Source organism: Calypte anna, chromosome 4A (genome assembly GCF_003957555.1).
Source record: "Calypte anna isolate BGI_N300 chromosome 4A, bCalAnn1_v1.p, whole genome shotgun sequence".
Lineage (NCBI taxonomy): Eukaryota > Metazoa > Chordata > Aves > Apodiformes > Trochilidae > Calypte > Calypte anna.
The window spans coordinates 32385486-32406209 of record NC_044248.1 but is presented as its reverse complement, the minus strand read 5'-3'; the positions used below and the strand labels follow the sequence as shown (position 1 = coordinate 32406209).

Below are 20724 nucleotides of genomic sequence, written 5' to 3'. Positions count from 1 at the left end.
ACTACTTTTTTGGTTTGGTTTGGTTTTTTTGGCAACACTTTTAAATTGCTTTAGTTGCAGGATGCAGGTCTAATCCTGAAATCAGCAATAAAGATTCATTTATACCAATCTACAGTCTGAAAATGGATATTGTATTTTTTCATGGCTTATTGAGAGACAATTTTTGATTAAAATGATCACAGTCCTTTAAAAGAGAGATCTGGAAAATTAATCCCACAAACTGATAAGCAGTAGTTGTACTGCATACTTTGGGGCTAGATGAGCTCTGAATTCCTGTGACATGAAGGGGGCTTTCTCTTGCCAGTTACTATCCTAAACCAGTCTGTATGTGAACTTCTTACGCTACAATGAGCTTTGTTAGTAGAAAAAAGGGAATTAAAAAAGCATCCTGCCATATCATCTCTGTTTTTTTCTACTGAATAAGTGATATAAAATATTTTGAAGATTATACAATTGTTTGCAACTGTTGATAATTTGTTACAACCAGTTTTCCCTTCAATCAAATAAACTCATTTCTACTCCTACACCATGACATAAAGATAATTATACATATTACTCTGCAAGTTTTAGGTGCTGTTGATTAATACATTCCATTGAAAATGGTTCATATGTAAATCAGACAGACACAGAGAAGATAGGATGGAATATGACTGAGCTGTGACAATGAAACTTGTCATCAGCTCACAAATAGCTCTGTTTAGGGATGCTCTTTTACCATTTTCTAAAATTAAACATATTTACTACATTTTGCCCTTGGTGTACAAAAGTTTAAAACTTGGCCATATTTCAGGCTGGTTTGAAGACTGACATTTTATTTAATGGCAAATGTATCATTATGAGGTCATACTACTGATATTAATGAAAAGGTCTAATTTAAAAAAAGAGTCAAATAAGCAGATTAAATCTTTAACCACTCCAGGACTAGATCATGGTTACAGTTTCACATATATATTATATATATATATAGCTATAGGAGAACAACAGAAAAATAACATATATATATAAATATATATATACACATGCACTGTAACACTTCACTAACATCATTAACTTAATGCTAAATATACTACACAGATGATTATGTATTGTTTGAAAGATACCCAGAATTGTTCCTTGCTTCTTCTAAGTAAATTTTGAAAATGGGAAAAATGGCAAAAGCAACAAGCAAGTTAAATGTATTTTCAGTAAAGCACACATGTCAGTGGGGCTACAAAATGGATTTTTTGGATCAATTTTTTATTGAGCTTGCAGATATTTTCCACCAACCAAATACCACAAATGACAACACTACTTAGGGGATTCACAAAGTGAATTATAAGGATTTTAACAAAAATTACTTCTTAGTCTATTTAACTATGGAATACCTATTCAAAAACAAGTCAACTCCTGTTCTGCTCCATTCTGATGTTTCAGAATATCTCATCCTTAAATATCTATAAACACTGTTTTGCTACCACACATCTTTCACTTGAATGAAAAAAAGTAACATAAATCTATTGTTAGTGAAATTAGTCACATTTTGAACAATGGCTATTGTTTAATTGATTTATAAATTTTAAGCAACCTTCAAGATAAGTCTAAAGCATAGTTTCCAGGAAAAAATGCAATGGCAAATGGGCATTCTGCACTGTATAGGGGATTGGATGAAGGGAATGCTTTCAAGCTGTAAGTGAGGAGACTAAGGTTAGACATAAGGAAATAATTCTTTGCTATGAAGGTGGTGAGACCCTGCGCAGAGGTTGCCCAAGAAGAAGCTGTGGCTGCCCCATCCCTGGCGGTGTTCATGGCCAGGGCTTGGGGCTTGGAGCAACCTGGCTGGTGGGAGGTGTCCCTGCCCATGGCAGTGGGGTTGCAACTTGGTGATCTTTGAGGTCCTTCAAACCCAAGCAATTCTGTGTGTATGTCTGCTTTGTCATGGAAATAAGAAATCCAGAAACATCTGAACTAGGATAATAATTTCACTGTAGATGTCTGATAGTGACTAATAAAAACATCTCAACTAACAAAAGTAGTAATTTCATCTTCTCTGTAACTTCCTTAAAGCTCTTTAACTGTCACACGACACGCTGATTCTTACGCTGATTTTTCTTCTCAAAGCTACAAAAATATTTTTCACAGTACTATATAAGGAACGCAAATATTTTATTGAAGTTTCCACAACAACCGAACGCACAACTTCCCAGTCCAAAGCCATCCAAGAACCACCACAAGCACACTCTTAAAAAACAGAAACAAAACGTACAATTCCAGAAGACAAATTTATTATTATAACTACTTACTATTACTATTATTACTACAAAATAAGCAGTAATTAGTCCTAAGCTATTAAAAGATACTCTTAAGCTACCACTTCAAAGATTGTGCTTTTCTGAAGTGTTTGCAATCTGAAACATGTTTACTTACTGGCATAAGAAGTGTATAATGGATGCAGAATCCAGGTTCAGAAGGAAATATTTCATCAGACACAAATCTTATTCTGATCTGGTTTCCTTTGGAGATTTGTCTGCTTGGCACAACTACTGGAACCACACCAGCGCCCTAGAAAGTGCCATCACTAGGCTCTTCAACTTCTACAAAGTCATATTCGAAAGAAGATAATGTTTATTTGCTGGTAAAATTTCTATAAAACTTTCTGCCTTAATCGATAAAGCAAGAAACTGAAGTTTCTGCAAATATTCTCTCTCTCTCTCTTTGGTTTTTGGTTTGTTTTGTTTTGGCTTGGTTTTTTGAGCTTTTTTGTTTTTAAATGCTAAAAGTATGCTACCAAAACCAACTACTTAAAACTTCACTTCCAAGTTGCTACTGGCTTAAATACATAATAAAATCGTGCAGAGACGGTTAAAAAAATAAAAGTCAAGTTTGCATTCTGAAAAGGCCCATGAGTATGGTTTTGTTTGTTCCCTTATGGAAAGCAATTACAACATGTGGGATAGGGCAGAATGAAGTCAGAGAAAAAAGACTGAAATTGCCCAAGTGTGGCACAGCATACTACATGTCACCAGTGAAAGCTCAGGGGCTTTTTGGTACGGAAAAAACCCTCTTGTCACACCAGTGGTGAATAAGCTCCTGTAGGTTAAGATGACTTAGGGAAACTTGAAAAGCACATTTTGAGTTTAATGAATATCCCAACGAAACATTATTTGAGCAAAGAACTAGATGTACTGCATGTCAGAAAGAGCCTGAGATTTGACAATATTGACAAGAGAGATATAGAACTTGGTAGAGAACAAAACACACTAAGCTTGATTTAGTTTCATTGGTTTTTAAGATGTGGTCCGAGTATCCCCAGAGGATCTGTGAACAACTTCCAATGGGTCCACTAAGAAAGGCTGGACAATTCCCATCAGTGAGCTTTAATGTGACACACTAAGGTGCTCACTTCTACTGGAAAACATTTAAGGACTTCACAAGTCATAAAAACATTGAAAGCTGCTGCTCTAGAAGGTACATTCTGGTTTCAGTGCTTCTACCCTCTTCACATCAGTTCCCAGCTGCCCCCTGACAGAATAAAACACCAAGCATTTTAACTGGGTTTCTCCTGCTGCAGCTTGAAACCTCTGAGCCTCAGTGGCAGCACAGCCCAGGCTTTGGGAAGGGGAAAATGCATTGGGAAAAGGACAGCAAGCACCTGGACGTTCACAGTTACCCAAATAATCATTTGACTTTTAAACCACAACTTTGTATTCTCTGCACAAGCACAACACACCTCTGAGGAAGTTTCAAGGTTTCTGGTACTTTTATGTTCTCATATTCTAAATATGTCTCGCATAAATCTAAATTGATAAATAGCACTGAATCCTTCTCAAGGGTACAAAGAGTCCTGCTCTGATAGTAGCAAATGCTATTTTAAAAAACATGTGCACACACACGTCACCAATATGTCAAGCAATATTTAATGTGAAAATTATTACCTCATAAACATTTTCTACTCAAGTTTTTTCTAGATTTTTTTTTTTCAGTAAAACTAATCTTTATAATGATTCCCAGTTCCCTAGTTAGGCAGCAGGCAATAAATTCTTGTGTTGCATGTTTGTGCAAGACTGACTTGCACATTTATTATCTCCATTTAAAGAAACAGTATTTTTTTCCACTTAATTAAAAATGTAATGAATATGCTCATTAACTGTGTTAAAAATCAATTACTGCCATGCAGCATGGTTTTAAATCTTTGTTGAAAGTATGGTACTAATTACTTTCTCACTATCTTTTTTTCCCCAAAAACATTAACTAATTCACCTCATCCACCAGTGTTATTACTTTATGATCAGGTATACAACTTACTACAGAGGCAAAATATACATTAATTGTACAAAAATGTCAGGGCTCAACACATTTATTGATTTGATTTTGAGCACTGAATTTTCTCTTATTTTTGCAAGCACAGCTTAGGAAATTTCTAAGTTAACCTTTTCAATTTTTTTTAGTTAAGAATATGAAATGGGTAAGGATGAAGGGGAAGACAAATAGGGAGGCTATCCTGTTGGGTGCCTGCTACGGACAGAATGAGGAGGCCAGATGATGCGTTCTACAAGGAGCTGGCAGAGGTGTCACAGTTGGTAGCCCTTGCTCTGCTGGGGGACTTCAACCCTACCAGGCATCTGCTGGAAGTATAAAATAGCAGAGAGGAGACAGGACAGGAAGTTCCTTGAGTGTTATGGAGATAACTTCCTGACACAGCTGGTAAAGGAGCCTCCTACCAGAGGAGGTGCCTTGCTAGATCTCCTTTTCACAAATAGGAAGGAGTGGTGGGGGAGGTAATCCCAATGAGGAGAGGTTGATGGAATTGGAAATCTTTAGTTTGGAGAAGAGGAAACTGAGAGGAGACCTTATCACTCTCTACAGCTACCTGAAAGGAGGTTGTCGGGAGGTTGGTGTTGGCCTCTCTTCCCAAGTCAATAATAACAGGACAGGAGGAAATGGCCTGAAGTTTTTTACCAGGGGGAGGTTTAGATCTGAGGTAGAATTTTCTTTACTGAGAGTGTAGTTAGGTATTGGAATGGGCTGCCCAGGAAGGTGGCGGAGCCACCATCCCTGGAAGTATTTACAAGCTGTGCAGATGAGGCACTTCAGGACATGCTCTGGTGGACGATACAGATATTGATACATGTATTTTATTCAGGGAGGATGTTGGCAATAGGATGTGTTGATCTTTATAGGTCTTTTCCAACTGTGATGATTCTGTGATTCTGTGAAATAATTAACAAGTTTTCTGAATTTGTACAGAGTGAATAAATTAATCAATTATGTTTCCTGACTTCGATTTAAGATGTCCGAGGGATTGGGCCATAGAACAGGTGTTAGTGCTTCTGCATAATTTACAGAGTACTTTGTATTGCACCCTTTGGTCTCCTGGTACCCCTGAAGTGAAACTCAAATTCCGCAGTTTAAATCCTAGACCCTTAAAATAAACACTACTTAATTCCATTAGTGGAGAGGTAAAACAAGGAAAAAATATTCTGAAAAACCCAAATAAAATTCTTCTTCTTATACAGATTACAGAACCAAATAATTCGGTGAGGATATCTCTTCTCTATTCAATTATTTCCTCCTTGATCTTTGTATGTGGCATTTGTAAACAAGCTGTCATTTGTAATCAAAATAATTTCTGATGTTATCTGTGTGTTATCAGTGTTGCCTTGACTGAGAGGTTTCTCAATCACCCTTCCCCCACCCCAGTACCATTCTGATAATTAGAAATCCAAAAGGGATCAATCTGGAAACAATCTAATCATAACCATGCTAATACTACACAATTGCCAGTATTATTATTTAAGCGATTTACCTATTATATAAGCCAACTGAAAATAACTTTCTCACGGCAACACAGTACAGCACATATGGCACTAAGTGGGTTTTTTTTAACCACTAAAGTAACCACTAAGTGGTTACTCCCCTTCTCCGTTATCTCCCTCAGGACCTATAGAGTATTCTTTTCCTTATGTTTAACAGATAACTTAGTGTCACAGTTAAAAATTTCTGATTTCAAAAGCCAACACGTAAGTATTGGCTTCTCACTGCTGAACACAGATGTGGGGGGAGCTACCAGCACAGTATGGATATTTCATATCAGCAAGGAGAATCTTTAGAAATTCTTTCTACATCAACAGAAAAATGTCCTTCATGTGTTTTCGGGCTATAAGACATCTTCAGCAGTAAACTTTATTCCTGTTAAGTTATCTAGGCTGGATGTGCTGCAAGAGCCCTGATGAAAGAATCTTCTGTGCAACTGAAATTCCTTGCATTGCACATCTGGACTGGTCTGAATTTGCTGTGAAATGCAACAAAGTGGTTCAGTTGCTTTAGCATTTATAAGATTATGCTACATGTTCAATAAATTATTCGAATATTACTAAGTAAAAATCATGAACATGTGGTAGTCTAGTCTGCTTTCTTGGATGAAAGATGTTTTTGCCTTCAGTCATAGAATGGTGTGGGGTTTAAGGGACCTTAAAGATTACCTAGTCCTAACCCCCAGTGATGGCCACAATGCCTTCTCTTATCCCTGCTGAAAAATATGTATTTCTCTTCCCTATGGCCTAAGAGCGTGGGTCCATGTGAATTAACAAACTAAACAATAACAATTTAATGGAAAAGAGCAAGGAACCAAGTAAGAAATATAAGTGACTGTAAACTTCAAAGCCTTTCCAACTAGGAAATGTATTTTCCAAGGGAAGAAGTTTTCCCTCTCCTTTTCTATACCTCTTTTTGTGTGTCTGTGTGTGTGTGTGTGTGTGTTTTTAGACTGTCATTTTGCTAAACATGCTCTGACAGGCTGTTTATCTTGGCTTGCAGTTTGTGAACTTTTTGTGGTTTCCCTCTGCCTTTGGAATTCCACAAATAAATCAATTGATGTAAGAAGCAGAAACACTTTGTCATATCAGTGGTGCTGGACCTTCCATCTCCTATATAGATGTGTGCTAGACAAAAATCTAGCACACCCATTAAAGGGGCCTGCAAAAAAGTGAAATATATTTTCCTTACCCCTTTGATAAAAATTGGTTCCAAATTGACGATTTGATGTTTGGGTTTTTTTAAATTATTATTAAGAAATAGGAAGTTGTCACTTTTTTTGGCAGCATCCTGTAGGATGCTGCAATACTTCTGTTCTGACTTGTTTTTAAAGCACATGGAATTCCAAGGTCTTCCTGGTCCTGGCATAGCAGACCAAAATACCTACCTCATCTGTAGACCAAAAGCATTCAAGGTCCTCTGGCAGTTCAACAGACAAACTTGTTATTGACTAGAACTTAGACAGTTTATATTTGGACAGCTTCAGTTTTAGAAACTTTTGAAATTTAAAAAAAACTGTGATTATGAAAATATAATTTTGATATTTTTCTGAACACAATTCTAAATTATTATTCTTAAAGGAAAATTTCCTCTCCCTCTTTCCATCTCCATCTGAAACAATTTGTGTCACTGAAATATTTAAATTTCCTATGGAATAAAATATTTTGTTTCTGTCATCTGGCTTAACTGTGTATCTGTATAAACAAAACTGTTAGGGTACCTTTCATCTCTTCGGTCATTTTTAAATCACAGCCATAAGTAATCACGTTGCTCTTTGTGAAACAAACACTGTATTTACAGAGTAAGAGGAAATCACACTTTTGGTATTAAAATTTTTGTACCAATACAGCCGTGTAAGGAAGTACTACCTCCTGCCACTCAAGTTGGCAAGCTTTGGAACAGAGGTTTAATTAATTTCTTTGCCTTTCAAATGCATTAATTTGTATCATATAATGTTTTCTATTTGTTGCCAAACGATAACTAAATGAATCCCATACTGGGGAAGATTGGTCCACTCAGTCGAGTCCTCCATTAAGTAGATCCAAGACTCCTGAAATCACAAACCACTAGCAGTGCACATCAGTGATAGTGATGAATAACTCCAAGTGACAGTCAGGTGGCAGAGAAAAAACATAAAATGATAAAGAAAGCAAACTTCCTGGAGGAATGGAAGGGGGGGGCACCTTGCAGCACCATCAAATACTCCATGCAGGGTAAAAATTCAGTAAGAATTACTCCATTCAACACTATCAGAATACTTAACTGTGGCTATCTTTGAGTGACAGTAGAGCCAGGTTATTGAAAGAAACAGGTTTTTATTTAAACTTTAAATATTTAAAATATTCCTTCTGGATTTTGTCTTCCAAAAGGAAGTTCTGAAAAAAATTTACCCAGAATAATCTGGTTCCATTTCCTGAGGCTGGCAGCATGGGCAATTACAGATCATCCAACAACTGAGAAAAGAGTTACATTCTATATTTTCTGTCATGTTTGATGCTTTAATGTAAAAAGAGAGAAAAAATGATGGAACAGCAATGATTTGATATTAATGTTTCTCTAGCACTAACTGTTTCTGCTGATTCTACACAAACTGTGTTTTAATACTCATTGGAAAGAAACAGCATACATAGGTCTTGTCCAAATAAATAACTGATGAGGTCAAGATTTTTGTACTCAGAAAAATGATGTTTAATTATACACAAACATCACTTCCAGCAATAGACATCATTTCAGCCAATACAGCAAATAAGCATAAAACTGCCAAGCATCTGGCCACCTCTACATTTTCCATGAAAAAAAGGCACTCAAGGTATAAACAGAGAACATTTCTAACTGCCACTCACCAAATATGGATTGCAGTTTCTGTGCCAACCTACTTTGAGTACATCTATTTTAGAATATGCAGTACTGTACATTAGGAACTACCTTATGGAAACACAGATTCATTCACAAATGTTAGATGGTTGCCATGGTTCTCTCTATTTAATCCTTGCTCAAAGCAATTACTAACAGCCTGAGACTTCTGACATAACCACACAATTCTCTATTTCTACCTTGTTAATTTAGGACACATGAAAGAAGAAGTTTAGTCTTTAAGATTTCAATTTTCCGCCCCTTTATTCATGATAATACACTTTGATCATAAATACACATTTACAGAACTGCAAGTGAAAGGGGAAGCAACAAGACAGGTGTTCAATCTCCCAAACTCTAATCCTCAAACATTTGAACACTTTATGTTAAGAAAAGGATGCACTGGTTGTCTGGTTTGGAGAAACTAACTGTTACATTTCCACTCTCCAGCCTACCAGAAAACATTTCTATTTTCTGTGGATCAGCTGAAAAGCTGATGCCTCGTGTGAAGCTGATACAGAAACATTTTGCATAGTAGTTTTGTCACTTGGTGGACTGGACTCAACACACTGCATGCAAAAATAAGACACCCAAAGAATGCACATCTTCACCCTCCTTCCCAAAACTCTCATTTGATACAAAGATTTACTTCAGAGCCAGTCTGGGTATTGCTGAAATTATATCCTGTCCCTAATGACCAATAAACGGGCACACAAGCACCTCTGGGGAATAAATCACCATGCCGGGTATCTAGGCAAACTAGCAAGCACTTAAGCATCTCAATCTCAAGCACAAAAATATCCCATAGTCCCTGAAAGCAACTTCTGCCTTGTTGGAAGGGGTGTTCTTGTAGAAAAGTTAATAAGGAATTGTAAACTAGATACATGGGTAAATGTACTTCAGGCGCTAAACCAAAACAATTCTATATTCAGACAGCAACCCTGTAATTATTTAAGCATCCAATTATTTTCAACTAGCAATATGGATAAAGTGTGTAAATAATTATTTTACAGTGATTTACAGGGACTTTTAGAATTTTACAAGCAGTTACAGTGATCATAATAAAAACACCTCTTCATATTGTAGGGATCAATATTTGTACAAAAACAAAAACTTTGGAGCTCACAGTTCACATCAACAGCCATGATTGTAAAGCATTCCCTCTAAAGAACAAATTAAGAATGAATTCCATATGAAATTTTTAGCTGTATTCACACTGTCCACAGTGGTTGATAAAACTGTTTCGGCTTCCACAATCCATAATCATATTTTTACCACTGTTTTTCAAACGGATATTAAATTATTATATATTACTATATATTATTATATTATTATATAATAAATTAGATATTTATTCTAGTATCCCTAAATGGTAATTTTTTTTTCTTTGTGTACAATTCTTATATCCTGGAACACAGCTATGGACTCCAGTCAGCATTCTGAAAAACTACTAAGGAATTTCCTAACAATATTCAAAAGCATATTTTAGAAAACAGTAACAAAAAAATCCTAAGGAAGCTTTTTTTAGCATGATGAAAGATTCTCCCAGGGCAATGCAGGTAGCTTTCCCTGCCCCTCAAGCACAGAATCATTACATGCATGATCAAATTTCCTTTCTTCCTTTCCCATCCCTCCTGCCCACCTCAATGGAAATTGGGTCTCCATGTTTATTTAAAGAAAACACCTTCATTTCTTTAGCTCACTGATACAATAATATATAGTCTCCTGATTGCTATACCAGCCCACAGGATTTTCCAGTCCAGGAAAGATCAATTTTATGAAAGTCCAATATCCTGTTTCAGGACAAGCTAGTAATTTGTGCTTTAAACAGGCAAGTGAAAAATCCCCTGAATGTAACTGAGCAGTCACATAACACTGCATGAGGCAGATAAATGAGTTCCCACCCAGCAGGAGACTGGTGTTTCACCTGAAGAGTGCAAGGAGTTTTCCTCTCACTTCAGTGTACCTAGTTATAAGATAATGGTTATAGAATTATGGAGAACCTATTTTTAATCCAGCCACAGTATATGAATCAACGCTAGTCTGAAACAGAGCTTCTTAATAATTGCTGCTAGTTTACTGGTCTCCCTGTTCTCATGCTACTGTCAAGAAAAGGAAAAGATTATTTATTTTAACCTTATAAACCCTTAGGACCTTCCCACATGACGATCTTAACCTTTTCTGTAATAACTAATCTTCCCTTTTGTGATTTCTCATGGACATGCAACTTCTCAGATATCCTGATGAATCAGATGAGAACAAATTAATATAAAGTGCACTACATTTCATGTCATGTCACCTTTCTCCTAATGGAGCAGCATCAAATCCAAGCCAGGAAGTGTTACTGATTTGTCTGACTGACCAATATTTGCTCTCTAACCAGAATTTCATGCGAGTTACATACTTTGTTAAATTTTGGATGATACAGAGAATCAACCACAGCATTTTAGTGAGAAGGAGAGAGGGAGAAAAGACAAGTGTAGGAAGAGAAAAAAAGGCTGAGTAACAGGTGAAGAAACACAACTGCTTGTCTAGGAATAGGACACTTGGTATGTCTGCTATTCCTGCTGATTAAACAGGAGAAAGCTGCTTGTAAGCCTGACAGTGAGCCCATGGGCTTAACTGCAGTTAGATTTTCAGTAACCAGAAAACATCAGGAATGGAGTGCATGCTATGTATAAACTGTAATATATAGACACTACACGGGGTAGGTAACTTTAGATTGCTGCTGCTGCTGGGTGTGCCTTTGCAGCTTGCATTTCTCTTGCTATGTGGATTTAAGAGCCACACTAGAAAATGCAGGTGGTTCCAGGGTCTGTCTGTATTCCCTGAGTTCAGGTACTGATGGGTCACAGCGTGGTTTCTGTGCCCTCTCAGAGTAGACATTTGCTCCTATCTTTTTAGTAAGTGGTGAGGCAGGAGCAGAACTCCATCAGTAACAACTTATCCAGAATACCCCAGAAAGAAGCAAGACCCAGTAGCTCAAGATTCGTTTTCAAAGAAAATAACTTCGACCTACACTATTTAGAAACACAGCCAACTATGGAAACATGAAACAAATATAGAAGCAATAAATTAGGATTAGGATCATTTACAAAAAATATTTTGATACTGTGGACATAGTTCACTTTATTCACAACAGCCTGCTGAGAGGACCAGGAGACTGAGAGGACAGGAGAAAATTTTAAAGGAGCCTAAAATGGTTTTTAAGTCAATGAGTACAGACTACGGTGTGAAAAAGGAGTTAGGAATTAAATTATGTCAACTGCCCACTCATCAGCTATCAATCTCCTAACACTCATCTGGACTGTGAAAATAGATTTTAAATTTCTTGCATTCTAAGTGTTCTCTAGCAACAGTGGATAACAAAAGTGAATGCTGGATTTACTGTAAAGGAGGGAAAAGTGGGTGGGCAAGAATTCAATGAAAGTCCCTAAGCTTTTTGCAGCATGTCCTTCTGATTATATCAATCAGACTATGCTGTCCTCACATTCTGCTCAGAGAAGCATCTCCTCTTCCCCTTTATGTTTGCACTCTCATTTGCTTAAAGAGTTCAATTTTGCAGCTATAAACCCTTCCTTCAGAACTGAGTTTACTCTTCTAATACCCTAATAAATGTATCTTAGAGGCCAGGCTCAGTTAAAACCGTACTGTTTTGGGATTTCTAACTTTTATCTTTTTTTACAGCCTGCAAGATCTGTTTTGTCACATTTTACAAAAGTGTTTTCATAGGAATGATAATAAGCAACTTTAATGTGCAGTAGAGAACTCATAGGAACACTCCTGGATACAGCACACAACTCTGACACAGTGTGAACTGCGGACAGCAGCTGAAACAGCTGAATGGGACCAGCTCAAAGATGAGTTTGTGTATGAACCATTTAGTAATCAGAGTAATTTTTTTTCTGGAATCAAGAAAAAACTGAAAGAAAGTGCTTTCTTTAAAAACTAAAATAAATAAATACAAGAAAATACACTTTTGTTCAATGAAATCAGAATACAAAGAGATCCAGTTACTTTTTTTTATGTGAAAAACCACTCATTTTTAAATCAAAACATAAATAAGCAGGATGCATGACCCTACTGGATTCTTTTGAATTGATTAAATTGAAATAATAGTTACAACTGAATTCACACAAAAGAAATAACCTTTGCAGCATTAATCCCTTTCTTTACATTTAAAAGAATAATATTTTATGACCAAAGGACTATGGTCCTAAATTAGTAAAACTTATTAAAAGCTTTGATCCTCATCCTCCACGCTCATATTACATTTAAATCCATTCTTGACCTCTTTAATTCTTTAAACCTCTCTTGAACTAGAATCACTATTCAGTTGTCTGAGTTGACTAACTAAAAATCAAACCCCAAAAAACCAACCCCACAAGCAGCAGATGAAATTACATCACCAGCTGCTATAACACAAAATTTATGGGCATTTTCTACACAATGCTCATAAAATGCCACATTCCTGTCAGTGGTCAACCATCATCGTTGCTACTAAGGACTTCAGCTTAAGCTAGTTATTTCATAATAAGTCTTTCTTATTAGTATTTAAATTAATATAATTAATGTTAGAAATCATCCTAGTCCATTTAAATCATAAGACCTCCTTTCAGAATTTGAATAAAAAAAATTAAGTGTTATTATGTGTTGGACAAAGAAACAATAATCAAACCAAAAACCATAAAAAGATTGTGTATTGAGGAAAGACAGCTCATATACGTTTTATAATTCCAATTATTAATGGAATCAAAAACTATCCAAATGGATCTGATTCACAAAACTGAGAGCCTAGCCCACCTATATGAACTGCAGCTCCTAAAAAAAAAATAAAGGCGTGGGTGGTGAAAATTGACACACTGAAATCCTAAAGGAACAGCTGAAAGAAACCTAAGGACAGTTCTTCACTATAACATTCATCTCTACTCTCAGTCTTTGGGATGTGGCGGGGACTGTTTTATAGTTTTGTTTTATGTTTTTTTTGTTAGTTTTTTTTTTTCAGTTTGAAGCTGTAGAAATTTTGGAGCACTCCTTACTGTTTAATGAATTTTCAAAACAGATGTGGGCGGCAGCAGCAATCTCTTCAGCTTCAAAATGGATGGTGGGTGGGGAGGGACGGAAAATAAAAGCATAAATCCCAGCAGCCCAGCTACTTAGTGACATGGCTCACAGTGAACGCTGTCTGTACCAGTTCCTTCTTTAAATACAGAGTTCACTTAAAGGTCTTTGCCCAGTTATTCAAAGACAACTTGAACTTTGTACTTATCCAAGAGATGATTTCACCCTCTGTAATCGCAGTCCACTAGACGTATTGAGAGCTGTCTGACAGTAAGGACAGCACATCAGTTGCCCAGAAAACAATTTTCTTGGGAACTAAACATTATAAGGAACTCTCTACCCTCAAAAGCCCCCAGAATGAATATTTATTCTATATGAAGAGTTATAATTTTAAATCTATCCTTGGTATTAGTATGTTCTTCACACATCCATTAATATTGCCTCTACAATGCAACAAAGGCAAAATCACATAATACTTTATTTCAGGGGGTGGAATTTCATCTTTCTAGAAGAAAAGGATGCTGAAATTATTCTTTCAAGTATGTGCTCTGTTGATGTATACGATGCTTTCCATTACAAAAGGCGCAAACAGAAGTGGAATATCTTTCTCATTTTTTACTGAGGCAGTTAAGCAACCACATTTTACTCCATGTGCTACATGTACAGATTTGTAGTAACTGCAAGGAAGGAAGCTGTACATGGTGTAGTTGCTTATTGAGCCCAATATTACACAAAAAGGTCTCCTTAAAAAATTAAATGACAAAATGTTTAGGCCTTTTTGTTTAATGTTTACCATAACTTACCCTGCACAGGATGCATTTCAACAAAATTTAATGTCAAAAAAAAAAACCAGCTAAGCAAATTTTTCCTTCTTCATAGCAACTAAGGCAGTGTCTGTATGTCTCTTCTTAATACACTGATTTCAGTCCTGCCAGAATAAGTCAAATCTGATTTTTTAACCCTTGACAATAATTTCTTAATATACATTCATTAAGAACAAGTACAGACCTGAAGCTGACTGAACTGTAGCTTCTACCTCATAACCTTGTTGTTCCCCTGAATGGAAGGGACACCTTGGGCACACTTCAGCCACAACAGAACTGAAATGATGGCAAGTAGCTAACAGAAATATTAGGGAAAGGGAGTGGTGCATTTTATACACCTGTCTCTGCTTCTTGCTCTGTATCTGAAAGGACCATTCTAGGAACCTCAGAGGAAGGGTATTCCTGTTATTAAGGAATAATTTGATATTAGGAAGAAAAAAAAAAGTCACAGCACTACTAATGAATATTTTATCCCATGCTAGCACTGACAGCTGCCTTTGGCTTAATTCATTTTCTCAGGAAAAATTCTACATATTGCACATATTAATAGACAAGCTCTGGGATTCTTTCAAAACTTTATAGTTTATCTAAATACATTACCAGATTCACCTATTCACCTCAAAAAGCTCTTCCTGCCCCCAAACTCACAACACACACAGACATAGATCATACTTGAAATATTTTAAAGTTGAAAATAAGTAAAGCTATCCTAAAATGAAGATGGTGGTAAAATGGCACCGAGCATTCAACTACTGGTTGTTTCCACATTCTTTTATTTATTTATTTTACCCCTAGCATTGTATCTACAGTAATTACACTTTGAATTTATGAAATATTTCTCCATTTATTATATATAACAAGTCAGACTGTAGTCATCTGATTATTGGAAAGAACAGCTGCAGTCACCACTGAGATGAAGAACTAGAGCTGTTTTGTGCACAGGGAGTGAGCAAGTTTGACATGCATTACCAGTGTAAGAAAGAGACTGATTTTTTAAAATTATTAAATTATTTTGTGTGTGTCAGTCCTGTGATGTAATTCTCCAGTGCACAGCCTGCTCACAACATCTGTCTGGGGGTTCATGTCAAACTGTAGCATTCATGTTCTTCCTGGGAGAAAGCTAAAGCCTTCCTGTCACAGAGAAGTTATCACAAAGCTTTTATCAATGCATGTTCTACAGACAGAAGGCGACAAATTTGGACAACAAGCAACAGTTGAGCAAACCTCAGTCTCTCCTTGTCAAGGAGAGTTATGGCATTACCCAGGGGCAGGAGCTTTCAGGCACAGAAGTCTAACCTCGTGGCCCTCATGATTAAAATAGCAGTGAGGGGCTAACACAATGAAAATAATGACCCATCCTATCACTTACTGAATCAGTGGAAAAAAAGATGCCTTTTTTGTTCATCAGAAAGGGTGTGCATACAGAATGTAAATTAATTATGACTCTGTTAGCTTGAAATTCCCCTACGTAAAAGAAGTTCACTGTCAGCTGTATCATCTGAATAGTACTGCAAAACAGCCAGGAGACTGCATCCTTCTTTTTTTATGTCGTTTGCTAGATTTTTTTTGCTCATAACTTTTTTCTTTTGAAGCCACAACTGAAACCAAGCAAAGTTACAAGGCTGAAATTCCTGCAGTATTAGAGAGAATTAAATAACTGTACTATTAACCAAATAAATTTCTTCTGAGATACATGCATAGAACTGTTTTTTACATAACCTGGACTCTTTGAAAAGGACGCAGCAAGATTCTTAACTGTAGATTTTTATCTGTAAAATGTGTCATTCATTCTAGATGCAAAGACCTCTGAGAATACTTTGAAATGTCAGAACTGACTTTGGAGAAGTCCAGGTGTGGAGGATCAGGTCAACCAGATACAGGCAAGAACATTTCAGAGCTTCAGGATACATCTTGGACATTTCTTTTTCACCACTACTACTGTTTTCCTGCTATAGAACTGTCTTAAACAACAAGTCTTAAATGATGATGTATGGCTCTGGTTTATTTTTTTTCCTATGTATGAACAATATTTGAATTGTTGTGAGATTTAAAAGTTGCTTATTATCTTAAACTGTGACAATAAATACTGCAAGTAACTTATGGGGTCCTCAGAGATGAGGAAGACAGATATGTCTGTTCAACAACTTTATCAATGACCTTAATGAAGGGACAGAGTGTCAGCAAATTTGCTGATGAAACACAGCTGGGAGGAGTGGCTGACACCTCAGTAGGCTGTGCTGCCATTCAGAGGGATCTAGACAGGCTAGAGGGTTGGGCAGGGAGAGCAGTGAAGGGGAAAGGGACCTGGGGGTACTGGTGGATAGAAGGATGCCCATGAGCCAGCAATGTGCCCTGGTGGCCAAGAAGGCCAATGGCATCCTGGGGTGCATTAGAAGGGGGTGGTTAGTAGGTCGTGATAGGTTCTCCTCCCCTCTACTCTGCCCTGGTGAGGCCACATCTGGAATATTGTGTCCAGTTCTGGGCCCGCAGTTTGAAAAAGACCCAGAACTTCTTGAAAGAGTCCAGCACTGAGCCTCCAAGATGATGAAGGGAGTGGAATATCTCCCTTATGAGGAAAGGCTGAGGGGGCTGGGGGGGCTGGGGCTCTGCAGCTTGAAGAAAAGGAGAATGAGGGGTTTGCTCATTAATGTTTATAAATATGTAAAGGGAGAGAGCCAGGAGGATGCAGTAAAGCTCTTCTCAGGGGTAACTAATAATGCGACAAGGGCAATGGTTATGAAAGTGGAGCATAGACAGTTTTGTATAAATATTAGGAAGAATTTTTTCACTGTGAGGGTGACAGAGCACTGGCACAGGCTGCCCAGGGAGGTTATGGAGACATTCAGAGACATTCCTTCCCTGGAGACATTCACACCTGCCTGGACACATTCCTGTGTGACCTCCTGTACGTGACCCTGCTCTGGCAGGGGTTTGGAATGATCTTTCAAGGTCCCTTCCAACCCATAACTTCCTGTGTGAGTCTGTGATATCCTGGTGCAAATTGGACACTGTTACACAGACAGTCGAGTATTACCATGTGGAGGTGTTTACCTGGTTGCAGCCACTGGTCAGAACGAAAGGATCATGTCACTGTAAGATGTGATGCTATGAAACATTAAATTTCATGTTATATTCTTTTCTTTGTCAAATAAAATTGTCTTTGGAGAAACTCTTGAGTACTCTCCAGTAACAATACCAATTTGTGTGTTTCAAGATGGTAGAGACACAGTGGAGTTGTAAACATTAAGGAATGCAGTCAATAAAACCCTTAGCTTTTTTACAGAAGGTAGTGGGAAAAGATGAAATATTTTTATTAGGAAATATAAAAGATAAGAAACACAAGAAGTTACACAGAAGATATTACACTGAAAACTGGTCACTTACTTAGCCTGTAGAATTGTTTTACACAGTTGTGCCCTCTGTGTCCTAGTCTTTTTCTCAACTTATTTATACTCCCTTCAGATCAAACAAAGTGCACTTTCCTAACTGAGTTTGTTACTGGATTTACATTTCATAGTTTTTTCTTTTGGTTACAGACAACAATATAACTCTATGTATAATAAGAGGGTTTTATCTTCCAGGCCAAAAACCTCGCTGTGTCTGCAAAAGAGCACATCAGGAATTGAAGTCATACAACTTCCTGGAATCCCAGAAGAAATAAAAGCAAAAAAAGATTCCAATCAAATGAAGATTATGAGTGACTTATTACTGGTCCTTTAGTTGATCAGTGCTTTTGTATTCAGCACATTGTTTACTTAAAATAAATGTACTCCCATTAAAATAATGTTCTAGTTATAGTATTAAAAATATTTTAACTTATCTTACTTTTTTCTTTGCAAGTGGACGAATGAGTCACCCTACCTGGATTTTCTTTCACTTGCCACTTCACTCTGCCATATGCAAAGAAAAGAAAAAGCAAGCTAAGTTTTCATTTAAAAAAATAACTATTGTGTAAAGGGAGTGCACTCATCTGAGCAAACATGTCTACAGTATTTTGTATTTTAATTGTATTTGATGCATCTTTGACAATTGTACCTTTCAGAATTACAAAAGACATCTATCCATCTGTTGTGTACCTCTTTTCAAAAATTAAGTATAAAAGTAGCCTCTAAAAATTTAAATTTGTTATTAAAACCTGATACAAGATTGTCCAAACTGGGACAAAGATATAAAAATCCAGAATATCAGTTAATCAGAAAAATTGAGAGCAAGCTGAAATCAAATGAAATGTGTATTCAAGGTGCTCAAAATAAAACCCCCAGCAGAAAAACAAAGAAAAAGAAAAAAATAATTTGAAAGAAAAATCTTGCATGAAGGAACACATCCAGGAACACATCTATGGAGAATATGCTATTCAAATGGCTTATTTTATGTTACTGAATTTACTGAAACAGTTCAGACAATGTACCACTATTCACACATTTATGCATTTAATTTTTTTTATGATGTGCCACTATGATAGCAGACAGATAGAGGATATAAGAGTTTAGGAACTCCCCCATTTAAACCACACAGAGGAAGTATATATAATGTCATCTTCTACTCTCTCACAAATATCCAAACATGATTCATCAGATGGCTTGGTTCAGAACTACATCCATCCTAATGCCTGTTATGTCACAGCTGTTTCTCTCCCAAGCTATGAAGGCTTGGGCTGCAAGTCGTAGGAAAAAATACTATAGAAAATCCTATAGAATCCTATAGAAACCTGTGCCAGTGACTGAGCAGGTAGAATACTTATTGAAAAAAAAACCCCATCATTGAAGGACGGCAATTAATCCGATACTGTAAATGCTGTTTTCCATAGAAAACAGAGAACTTGACCACTGAAGGCCATTAAAATATTGTGCATTTTGGCTTTTTTTTCAACAGGGATGTTGTACTTTGATTCAATTATCTGAACTCCACTTTGGACAACTTGCTTACCTGTATTTTCTCTGTGAAAATTAGACATTCATTCCTCTAACATTCTGTAAGGAGTATTTTCCTAGGTCTAAAAACTTTTATTTGAGAGATCAAATATTTCACATTTCTGCATAATACTACATCTATGGCCCAGATATTGAATGCAGAAGGAAAACAGGGGGAACCCCAAAGATTTCAAGCATGGAATCCTTCTCTAGCACTGCAAAATAAAATAATAAACTAATACATTAAGAGATTAATTTTATAAATAATACTGACATTCAGGTGTCATATGTTTCCAAAACGTGAGCTACAAATTTGTTCCATCCCCCACACCTGCCTTCAGATTTTTCCAAAATAAAGTTACTTACTTGCAAATGTCATCTTCTGGGTCCTCAAGCCCAAATCTTTCATCGAAAGTAAGCTGTATCCATACATTTTCATCTATTGCTACTAATCTCCACACCAGTACAGTATTGCGTGGGTATGTGTGTGGAAACTTGGGGCTGTGAATACTTCCATTAGAAGTCACAGTAATTATCTTCTCATGCTGAGGATCCTGCACACCTATAGTAAAGAGAGAGAAAAGATGCATCAGTATTAGTTTCTTCTTCTTTTCCTGAAGTGTTTGTATAGTATAGGCAAAGACATTTTTGTTCTGTGTTTTTCATCACCTTGCAAGAAGGAGACTCTCCTACCTTTACTGCATCCAGACATGTGGGTTTTGATGGCTGCCTCTTAACTGAGGACTGTGTCAGAATAAAGTTATTCTGATACAGGAATGAAACTAGGACATTTTTTTGAACTTTGGGAAAGTCACCAAGTGTAAGAAATTAGGCATTTACTGACAAGACTTGGTTGAGGGACTTCCTCAAAATTCCTCACAGCATTGTAAGAGTAAACACATGTAAAATTTCATTAATGTTTTACAATGTGGCGTCAAATGAATTCAAAATAAGTAAGCCAACTGCATTTTATTTTTAAAGCACACAGTAACACTTAAACTACTGAAAAGACCTCTTCAAATTATGGAGAAATAACTATGAGGAGGTACCAAAAAGAAAGGACTCCTTTAGTGAGCAGCAGCTCTGCCTTCCAGGGCCCCAACTGCTCTTCACAGTAACTCAAGAAACCACATTCTCAAGTGCCCAGTATTCACAGGAATTCACATCCAGCATCTAGAATCAGCTCATATGGGGTACTTAGCTGTAAAAAGCAGGCACTGACAGATACAGATACATTTTGACATTGTGACATACAATGATGTGTTCTTTAGACTACAAAATTTAAT

General features: G+C 36.7%; 1 protein-coding gene across 1 annotated transcript in view; it reads right to left on the bottom strand.

Annotated features, from left to right (window-relative positions):
- Positions 1 to 20724, bottom strand: part of PDGFC (platelet derived growth factor C) — a 128632-nt gene that overhangs the window by 34271 nt on the left and 73637 nt on the right. Inside the window, 2 exon segments of the mRNA XM_030449844.1 lie at positions 2404 to 2585; positions 19806 to 20000. Of these exon segments, the coding sequence (XP_030305704.1) occupies positions 2404 to 2585; positions 19806 to 20000 (377 nt within the window).